We start from the raw sequence: 10742 nt of genomic DNA, 5'->3' as shown, positions 1-10742 counted from the left end.
AAGTCAGCTAAGAACAAATTCTTATTTTCAATGACGGCCTAACAAAAGGCCTCCTGCGAGGACGGGGGCTGTGATTTAAAAATATTTAAATATAGGACAAAACACACATGACAAGAGAGACCTAAGGTAACAACATAGCAAGGCAGCAACACATGACAACACAACATGGTAGCAGCACAGAACATGGCACAAACATTATGGGGCACTGACAACAGCAAGAAGGTAGAGACAACAATATATCACGCATGACATGTGTAGCTATATGATCATGCTTTATGTACCACTCACTCAAGTGTTATCAGATCATGGTTGACACCGAGAAAAGAGCAGTGGGCTGTGGTGCCACATCCATCATAGACCTCAGTGGAAAGAACAAAGAGAATGAGAAGAAGAAGCGGTCCCGCGTGAAACTAGTGATGGCAGATGTGAAGAAACAGGTGGACGTCTAGTTCGGGATGTCAACCTTCACAAGGACAGGCTTCTGAGACGACTCATTGAGGAGTCACAAGATGGATGTAAGTCATAGCAATGAGCAGCACTGGTGTAGTAGCCGTCTAGTTTACTTTCCCTATAAGTTCCTTTAATTTGAAGCGAGTTGAGCGGCTACTGTCAACTATCAGGGGTTTTATTTTCTACAGATGTTGACTAATCAGTGTTGACATCCTTCAACTGAATGAAAAATCGGACAACTGATTGCAAGGGCGCTGAAAAATTAATCTGTTGAGGTAAAGTACTACTGTACATATTCAGTTGTTCAGTTGCATGCTGGTTGGAGTTTTGTATTGAATCCATAGACTTACGATGTTGACTGTGATCTGTTTTGGTCCTTTAGGTCAACCTAGAGGGAACTAAAGTTTGACAGCAGCGTCCAATAGGAAAGGATGCAAAAGATGTAGACAACCGAACAATCTGTGGTAAATACCAGTTACATTAATGTTTGTCAATTCATGACGGGGTCCTTTGGCTATTATAAAATACAGCTTCCCCCCAGGAACTTCTGCCCAAGAAAGTAACCCACGACTGGCTAGAGCAAGTGTTCACCAAATGTGAAAATGTGGTTTACGTCAGCGTGCCGAGATACAAAACCACGGGCCACTCCAAAGGGTTCGCCTTCATTGAGTTTGAGACGGAAGAGGAAGCACAGAAAGCCGTAGAGGTGAGATATCATAGTTTCCACTGTATTTCATTGATGTGTCCTATGTAGTAACAAACCTCTGTAGATAACTTAACCATGTTCTCCTTGTCCAGATGCTAAACAACCCTCCAGAGGACGCCCCCAGGAAGCCTGGCATCTTTCCCAAGACCAAGAACAGGAAGCCTATCCCTGATCCACCCTCCCTGAACACCACACAAGGTGGGTATTGGGAAGAATGTAGCATCACTGGTTAACTCCAGAGTGACTACACACAATAAGAACAAATGCGTATATTTGCCACATTTGATTTAAGTGCCAACGCTCAAAGTGTCAAGTTAACACCCTTTACCATCTGTTAATCTACTGTGTGTGTCTGTCTTTGCAGACGACAAAGAGGAGGAGAATAAATCCAGGGAGAGAGCCAAAAAGGATGCCTCGGCGGTCCCAGACAAGGGAGAGCTCAGAGAGTGACGCACAGGGAGACATGCCATCCAAGCTGAGGAAGACGAGTGAGGATGACAAGGTGGAGAGCGTTGGGAAAGGTACTTCATTATATTGAACTCGCATCACATTGCTTGTAGGGCTGGGAATTACTAGGGACCTCACGACACGATATCATGATACTTTGGTGCCGATACGATATGTATTGCAATATTGCACAATTCTATATGTATTGGGATTCGATACTGTGATTTTATTGCGATGCTCCAAACGTATTGTTCACCATATGTCTGCTGCAGAGAGACAAGAGAGCCATGAGAACGAGTTTTGATCAGTCATGGAAATAAAAGTGGTAAAAACAAATTGGCTCCCTATTTAAAAAGATGGAGAACCAGCTATGAAGGAAAAATAGAGTTTTGGTGCAACTGTGCAAAAAATAATATTGCGATATTGTCAAAATGATACAATATATTGTCAAATTATATCCCTATATGTAACTATCACCTCCCCACCATCACTAATTGCTTGTGAACAGATAAAATCACACAAAATGGTTTGGCATACAAGAAAATCTGGGTACACGCCTCTCATTAACAGGTAGATGGATCCTGGTTCAGAATAACACGTGGGCAGGTTTGACTAAATCCTGCACTAAGGATGGTCTCCTGGTCCGACACTATGGTGAGTTGGTCAGCAGTGACGAATAAAGCCTAATAATAATCTTGTGTTCTTCAGACCTGCAAGTCAAGGGTGAGGAAGAGGGGGAGAAGATGGAAGACTTCCTACTGAAAGCCAAGAGGACAAGGAAGAAGAAGCACAAGGAGAGGGTGAAGATCAGGAAAGAGGTTATTCCTCTCCAAGTAAGAACCACCATGCATTTTTATGACTACTAGCTTACTCTTAGTCAATCAGACCAACAGCATTGATGTAATCTAAATAAATCCCTAAATGACTTAGTCTAAAGCATATCATCTTTGTTGAACAATCCAATACCCTAGTGACAAGATATTATTTAGAATCAAGCTCTTTCTTTTGTTCTCTCTCTCTCTTCTTTATGTATCTCTCATTCTGGCTCTGGATGGAAGGAAAGACTGGCTGAAGCAGGAGAATATGACCCTGCAGAAGAGGAGCATGGGAGCTCTGAAGACTTGCTTGACCAAGTTCCACCACAAGGGGGCAGGAGGGAAGATGGAAACCATTCTGCAACAGACATGTAAGTGCCTATACTCAACAAGAATAGAAACGCAACATGTAAAGTGTTGGTCCCAACATACATGACGTTTCATGAGCGGAAATAAAAGATCCCAGAAATGTTCCATACACACTAAAACCTTATTTCTCTCACATTGTGCACAAATTGGTTTACAGGGATGTTACAGGGATGTAAACCAATTTGTGCACAATTTGAGAGAAATTAGATTTGAGTGCGTTAGTGAGCATTTCTCCCAGACTTTTTCCATATGCACAGCTTATTTCTCAAACATTGTGCACAAATGTGTTGACATCCCTGTTAGTGAGCATTTCTCCTTTGCCAAGCGGTTTGCTGACGTCAACGTTGTGAACAGAGTGCCCCATGATGGCGGTGGGGTTATGGTATGGGCAGGCATAAACTACGGACAATGAACACAATTGCATTTTATCAATGGCAATTTGAATGCACAGAGATACCGTGCCGAGATCCTGAGGCCCATTGTCGTGCCATTCATCCCCCTCCATCACCTCATGTTTCAGCATGATAATGCACGGCCCCATGTCGCAAGGACCTGTACACAATTCCTGAAAGCTGAAAATGTCCCAGTTCTTCCATGGCCTGCATACTCACCAGACATGTCACCCATTGAGCATGTTTGGGAGGTTCAGGATCGACTTGTACGACCGCATGCTCCAGTTTCCGCCAATATCCAGCAACTTCACACATCCATTGAAGAGGAGTGGGACAACAGGCCACAATCAACAGCCTGATCAACTCTATGTGAAGGAGATGGCACGCTAGATGCGACAAATGGTGGTCACACCAGATACTGACAAGTTTTCTGATCCACGCCCCTACTTTTTTTGTTTCGGTGTCTGTGACCAACAGATGGGGCGGCAGCGTAGCCTAGTGGTTAGAGCGTTGGACTAGTAACCGGAAGGTTGCGAGTTCAAACCCCCGAGCTGACAAGGTACAAATCTGTCGTTCTGCCCCTGAACAGGCAGTTAACCCACTGTTCCCAGGCCGTCATTGAAAATAAGAATGTGTTCTTAACTGACTTGCCTGGTTAAAGAAAGGTAAGAAAAAAGAAAAAAAAGATGCATATCTGTATTCCCAGTCATGTGAAATCCATAGATTAGGGCCTGATGAATTTATTTCAATTGACTGATTTCCTCATATGAAATGTAACTCAGTAAAATCTTTGGAATTGTTGCATGCTGCGTTATTGCCTAATATTTACCCACTACTTAGCTATCTGTCAGTAGTACAACTTCTGCATAGTTAAACCTCTTAGTACTGTCATATGAACTCCCCAAATATTGAACATATCGAGTCAAATGTTTGCTGTCCACATATTACATTACAATAAATGCTGTAAAACATTTGAAACCGGTTCCCTTACAATTGAGCATTTCCGAACACAATATTATGTCTTCACCATCTATTTTAGTCTTGTTTCTTTTTTTCCTAAGCTGAGGAGAGTAAGGCAGGTGAAAAGGAGACTTCCCTCGGGGCTGCATCTTCTAGATCACACTCACCAAACCCTTTCCTGGCAGAAAAGTCATCAAGGTAGAGAAGTGCTTTTAACTCTCTTCTTTTACCATGTGAAAATGATTAGAGCCATGTATTCTTCTAGCCAACAGTTTGTGTTTGCCCGTGTGTCTAGGATGCTCTCGCAGAGGTTTCCCCAGTGGTGTATGTGGACGCCATAGAGGGTGATGCTGAGGGTTACGTCCGCTTCAAGTGTCCAGTCGAGGCCAAGGCCATCATTGATGCTCGCACCGGGCTGCAGAACAAACACAGCTGGCAGCTAGAGTTCCTCTCTGGTATGCTGACTCTCCCGTTACTTCTCTGTAGGTCATCAACGGCCCTGTTCAAATCATCTTTAATTGCGTCCTTCCTTCCTCCCTATCTTGAGGTAATCACTGAGCTGACATGGCTAGTGACAGCAACACAGAGATCAGTGATTTCTGCAAGGATGGGAGGAAGGAGGGATGTATTTGGGAGAATTCAAACAGGGCCACTAACTATTTACTACATCTGAACAGAAGCAATGGAGATGTAAGATAATGGTCAATTAACGTCGGGGGTCCTCTGTAGCTCAATATGTAGATTATGGCGCTTGCAACGGCAGGATAATAGGTTCGATTCCAGGGACCACCCACATGACTAAGTTGGTTTGGATAAAAGCGTCCGCTAAACGGCGTCCCCCTCCATCATTGGGCCTCAGGATCTCGGCACGGTATCTCTGTGCATTCAAATTGCCATTGGTAAAATATTATATATTAACAGTTGTTTTTCGATTCCTCTTACAGTGTCATCATTAGAGGATCAAGAAAGCATATTCATGAATGGATGTCTTTTACCGAAAGATGTTTGATTCATTTGGCTTCATTTGCTCATTAGGTGAAAAATGTGGCTGAATTATGTCACATCGAAATGAACAATTGCTCAATTGTTCATACATTTGTACTTTTAGGCGACCATGAACAAAGGTACTGGCAGAAGATCCTGGTGGACCGCCAAGCTAAGCTGAACCGACCCAGAAACAAGAAAAGGGGCACAGAGAAAATAAGATTCCCCTCCATTTGAATTTATATGGATTATGTGCAAGGATCTCTAGCAGCACCCAACCATTTTAATTTGAGGAGAAACATTTTGTTAATGAGCATGTTCACTCATTATTATATGCCTTAAATTGATTTTAACAGAGCAATGTCTCTGTTGTATCTCTTTCTGCCCCAGCTCATTTCCAAAGCTGAGAAAATCATCATAGCTAGGGACAGGAGGCCACTAAACACATCCGCATCATGGAGGACTGATCAAGACTGTCAAGTTCTACTGTGCGTCCTTTCTTTTCTGAATAATTTTCTTCCTTAAGAGTTTGACTGTCGGCCATTTTGTAATTTCTACATAGGATTATATTTTTGTGAAGCTTTGTTTTTCTTTTCATGAGAATGGTACAAGCAGAGAGAAGCCATGGTTTTAAAGGGGATGTTGTAGTTTTAAAAGGGATACACGATAACCTTCCACTGACTGGAAGGTTTTCATGTATGGCGACTGTTTTACAAGCAGAAAGCTGCTACGTTATTTAAATTGGGAATAGGTTCGCTCACTAGTTTTTTGTGTTGCAGAGAGAGGTGCCAAAATTTCAGTTATGAAATGTGAATGTATATACTGTAAATATGATTTCAAAACGTGCCCAGAAAAGCTTTGTTCAAGAACAATGTTTCGGTAACATGGCAACGATAACCTTTTCTTTTTGAAGAAATTTTTACAATTTTTTAAAATAATAAATATACATTTTGGTGCATAGTAATAGACTTGTGGCTTTTTTATTCAGCCCATGAACAAACGCCTCATGGATTATATTGCTCACACGCATTAGGTGCATTACCATGCTAAATAGTGTCTGATCTTTGTGTCCACATTGTTAACATTAAATAGAAAACAGCTTAACAATGACATAATATTCAAAGTAAGAATTATGAATTCTTTGTATATAAAAAAAACACAGGCACAATCTGGATTATGCTTTTTTATATGTGAGTGACCATACAAAATACCTGAGGTGCTCGTGATGAATTCATCTAAAATGTCTAATATATTTGAATAGAAATATAAGAATCCCCTCTAGCTATCTGTGTGTGTGCAGGTTTGTGATCGGGACTCTATGGCGCCCTCTTGGCTCGGCTGGGGACCCTGCAGCTCTTTCTGCTGTGGGAGTAAGAGGGCTTATCGGACGTTGCAGCGGCCAGCTGATTCAGCCCCGTTTCCTGTACCGAGATGGTTCGGTACAGCCTGTGTCCTCCAGCCCCCATGGAGCTGTACTCAAAGCCAGGAGGACAGCCATCCCGGGCTGGACAAGGTGGGATCTCCTTGGGTGTGTAGGTGGAGCGATAGATGGAGTCTTCATCCATGGTCTGGGGGCTCAGCAGCTTCTGGGTGGGTTTAAAGCTGGTGGCGCGCTGGGCCGTCTTGGGCGTGTATGCTGAGCGGAAGGTGGTGGTGTTGGCGAAAGCCCCCTTGGGTTTCTCTAGCTCATCTGCGTAGACCATGGGGGGACGACGGACCACGTCCCAGGTCCGGTAGTCCTCCTTCATGGTGGACCTGGTCTGGAGGGGCTCTCTGGCCTCCTTTGTCCAGGCCTCGACCGGGGGACGGGCGGACTGGGGCCGCTGCTGGCTCTCGTGGTCGACATAGTCAGCATGAGCTGTGGACAGACCGACCATGGTGCCCTCGGGTGGACAGTACTCCTCAGCCTGGTGCCGGTGCTTGGGTTGCAGGGGCCAGGCCTTGTACTGGTCGCGGAACTCACTGGTCCCCTGGAATACAGCCGGGCTGCTCTCCCAGGCCACCTTGGCCCTAAAGGGCTTGGCGGGCTCAGCTGGCAGGCCCCGGTAGTCCTGCCTGTGGGTGGAGACCCCATTGAGGGGGGCGCTGGTGGGCCTGTAGACGGCCCTCTCTTTGGGCTGCCTGGGCTGGACCGGGTGGGGGACATACTGCGTCTGGTAGTTGGTGGCGCCGTCAAAGGGCAGGGTCTCCCGGGCTTCGGCAGCCGGTTTGAAGCTCTCCCTGGCCTCGGCTGGGCCCTTGTGGCAGTAGTCGTCTTGGAAGGTGGTGGTCACCTCGAACTTGCTGTCGTTCAGCTTCAGGTTGTCACAGGTCCTGTAGGGTTGGACTTTCTGGTTGTGCCATGCTCGGAATTCCCCTGGAAACAATCGAGTAAGAGGACTACATTTTATGTCAATCCATTGTCGTCTCTGATCATTAGAAACATTTACAAATTCTACGAGCGACCCAATGTTAACTCCAAGATGTATTCATTTGATTTGAACAATTATTGTTGATTTGATTACAACTGATTTATTAATCTTCCGTATACTGAGTAGCCTGAATCTTAAACTATTCTCCTATTCTCCTTCTCCTAAAGACACAGTTTCTGTACCTTTGTATAAGGACTGAGCGACCATCTTTGCTGTGGGCGGATGATACTCTTCTGGCTTGGTCACAATGTGCTTCTGAACAGGGTGTGTTGGGTAGTCCCTGGCGTAGGTGCTGCTGTGTCTCATTCTCCCGTCAGGTGGCACATACACCTTGGTGACCTTTGGGGGCCTCTGGGTCACTTCATGGGCCACGTAGTCTGACCTGGAAGACATGACCCTCGTGACTTGCAACATGCAGACTGAATAAACTACGCAAACAATTAAACTGTGAATGTTGTCATTCACTCTTTTTCTACCAGAATATCATATCTTCTTTGATGAATTATGTGTGTCTCACTTGAAAGTAGTCATGTTGGATATCTTTCCCTCCAGACGCTGATACTCATTATTCTGCTTCTTGGCTGCCCGGACAGCAGTGTTGCAGTAGGCAGGGTACTTTTCCTGGTATTCCGAGACCATGCAGCCGGGGATCAGGACACATGGTTCCTCTGGAAGGGATCCTCGTGAGCAGTGGTGATGCCTGCCAGAGGAAAGGGATAACGTATTGGGATTGGTTGGAATGGCGCAACAGAGCGTGTTGTTGAGAATCTGCTGTTTGTCAAAGTGGTGTTCTGAACCACAGGAGGGAGGTTGGTGGCACCTTAATTAGGGAGAACGGGCTTGTGGTAATGGCTGGAACAGAATGGTATCAAACACATGGTTTCCATGTGTTCGATGCCATTCCATTCGCTCAGTTCCAGCCATTATAATGAGCTGTCCTTGCCTCAGCGAATGTAGTTCTTATCAGAAGAATATTACAATTATATTGGGCTCCGATTAGGTTTGTCTCTCTTCTCTCAGATAAACTACATTAAAAAACATAATTTGGTGTCACACAGCATGCAAAATAATTATAGGCAGTTAAACTTGTAAATGTAATTAGAAGATGAACGATAACACTAGCATGATGTATAATGATCATGTGCTTTCATTGGGTCACAGTCAATATATTTGCATTATGTTGGTACGCACGTACCCTACCCTACCTTCAGGTAAAACTGTATTGCAACCCACTCCCCTTTCTCCCATAAAGGATTTTACAGCCATATCCTCTCTCCATCATTAGAATCTAACTTTCACTCCATGCACGATCCGAGGTATTTAAAGACCGCAAAGTTAAAAACGTTAATGATTTTACCTCATTGGCAAAGGTGGGCATCTCCAAATTCCGGATATAGCTTGAAACATCACACTACGGTATAGGCCTGCGCGTCTTTACGCTGTGCGCTCGGGTGTTGTGTTCCAATCCAATGTACCAAACCCGTTTCAATTATTGACCAGAAGAACATGGGCTGTGTTGTAGTAGGCTACATGAAGTGCGTAGCGACCGAGAGAGCTTCTAAAAATAAATGCCCGTGGATTATTCACTCTCTCTACTCTCACTCTCTCAAGCCCTGTTCATACCTGATGCTTATATGGGTCCTTTATCCTGATCTTGTCTACATTCGGATTGTGCCTACATTTCCAGAAATGTGTCTACACACAATGAGTCTGTTATCCGTTCACTGTGTCTGCATTGTGACCAGATTTCCTGGTCCCTTCCTTTATGCAAATGATTTCACAGCTATTCCTTTACAATTATATTTATTGTAAGACACATATTGATGTAATCAGTCAATGGTGCCACCTGTCAATGATTTTAGAGGGCGGAATAATATGATTTATATGGTTTCTCTGCCCAGATCGGTTTACACATGTAAGATAACCAGACACAATGCGTGTCTGACTATTTCTGGAGGTGGGCGGGATGATCTGATGACAATCAGATCACAATGTGTCTTTTGATTGTCACACCTGTCTAAAAATGTGGGCACAATCAGAATGTGGGCACGAACAGGACAAAGGACGCAAGTTAGAACTAGGTATAAACGGGGTTTTAGACTCCCAGCTCTGGCTCGCTCGAAGGATGAGAACGCGGCTATGCTTTTGCTCTGTGTAGACAGTTATTTACAGGGCATTCGTTGGGGAAATGTATTACATAAATTCCAGCTACTTTAAGTAAACAAAATACTAACAATTAAATGAATGCTGAGCATACATATTGGTCATCCCATGTCCACTCCAGTTACGAAATTGGAGTGGAAATTGGTGATAGACATCAAAGAGAATAGGCCATGAGACATGTTGCAGCAGATTTTGAGTTAGTGTGCACTCGTAGGCTGTGTCGTAGTTGCAGCTCTCTCCATCTGTTACCTTTTCTTTGCCAAAAAAAGCACTAGGTTATACACTACAGCTGAAATCGATGTGTGAGTGCACTGTCGGTTGAGATGTTGGTACTTACCCGCAGGTGCATATCTGGCACAAACATTGGATTGTCATGGTGTCTGTCTGTTGAGTATACACTCCACTCCTGCTGTCAGATTAAACTTTGAACATCATTTTGTGGTTGAGAGAATAATCATTCCAAAATTTGAATTTAATATTCTAGAATGTGTTTTTTTGTGTCATAATGAAGGCTTTGTTCCACAGGTGTGATCATTCTTTGAATGTGGCAAACTTTATGACATATATATATTTGGGGTGTTCTTATTCTTTTTGTATGGATTTGTCATACTGAACTCAACCTGTTATGCCATTAGTACCGTCATTGTAAATAATAATTTGTTCTTAACTGACTTGCCTAGTTAAATAATGGTTAAATAAAATTAAAATACACGGTTGGGCATATGGGCCCCAATCTAAAAAGGATATCCAATCTTAACTTGCAATGTATCAAAGAGTCCACACAGGGGCAGCAATACCCTGTATTTTACAGTATCACCACAGAATGAAAATCATACTACCTGCTTTGTGTCGAATTATTTAATCACGTTGATAGAGGGAGACAGAGAGAAAGAGAGAAAGACCCAGTGGCAGGTATTCCCAGTAGTGTTACTGGACCGATATAGAGGTCTGTAGCATGGGCAAAAACACATTTCAGTATTTCCACTTTGGCAAAAAAGGTAGTTGTACACCTTTGGCAGTGATTACAGCCTCGAGTCTTCTTGGA

General features: G+C 43.8%; 2 protein-coding genes across 2 annotated transcripts; one reads left to right on the top strand and one right to left on the bottom strand.

Moving 5' to 3' along the window:
• Window positions 1–305: 305 nt before the first annotated feature.
• On the top strand, window positions 306–6079 carry LOC109906261 (la-related protein 7). The gene is made up of 9 exons (XM_031792241.1): window positions 306–437; window positions 992–1156; window positions 1249–1354; window positions 1521–1602; window positions 2178–2257; window positions 2312–2436; window positions 4296–4337; window positions 4435–4594; window positions 5248–6079. Exons 1-9 carry the CDS (start codon window positions 306–308, stop codon window positions 5358–5360), a joined length of 1005 nt encoding a protein of 334 aa, XP_031648101.1. The 3' UTR covers window positions 5361–6079.
• Window positions 6053–9273, bottom strand: LOC109906550 (stabilizer of axonemal microtubules 2). Its single transcript, XM_020504295.2, has 4 exons — window positions 8892–9273; window positions 8052–8234; window positions 7717–7916; window positions 6053–7479 (listed from the first exon to the last, which is right to left on the bottom strand). The coding sequence occupies exons 1-4, from the start codon at window positions 8939–8941 to the stop codon at window positions 6440–6442; spliced, it is 1473 nt and encodes a 490-aa protein (XP_020359884.1). The 5' UTR covers window positions 8942–9273; the 3' UTR covers window positions 6053–6439.
• Between the last annotated feature and the right edge of the window lie 1469 nt (window positions 9274–10742).

The sequence above is a fragment of the Oncorhynchus kisutch genome, linkage group LG16 (assembly GCF_002021735.2).
Source record: "Oncorhynchus kisutch isolate 150728-3 linkage group LG16, Okis_V2, whole genome shotgun sequence".
In the NCBI taxonomy this organism is placed as follows: Eukaryota; Metazoa; Chordata; class Actinopteri; order Salmoniformes; family Salmonidae; genus Oncorhynchus; species Oncorhynchus kisutch.
This window is presented reverse-complemented; position numbering and strand designations above follow the sequence as displayed.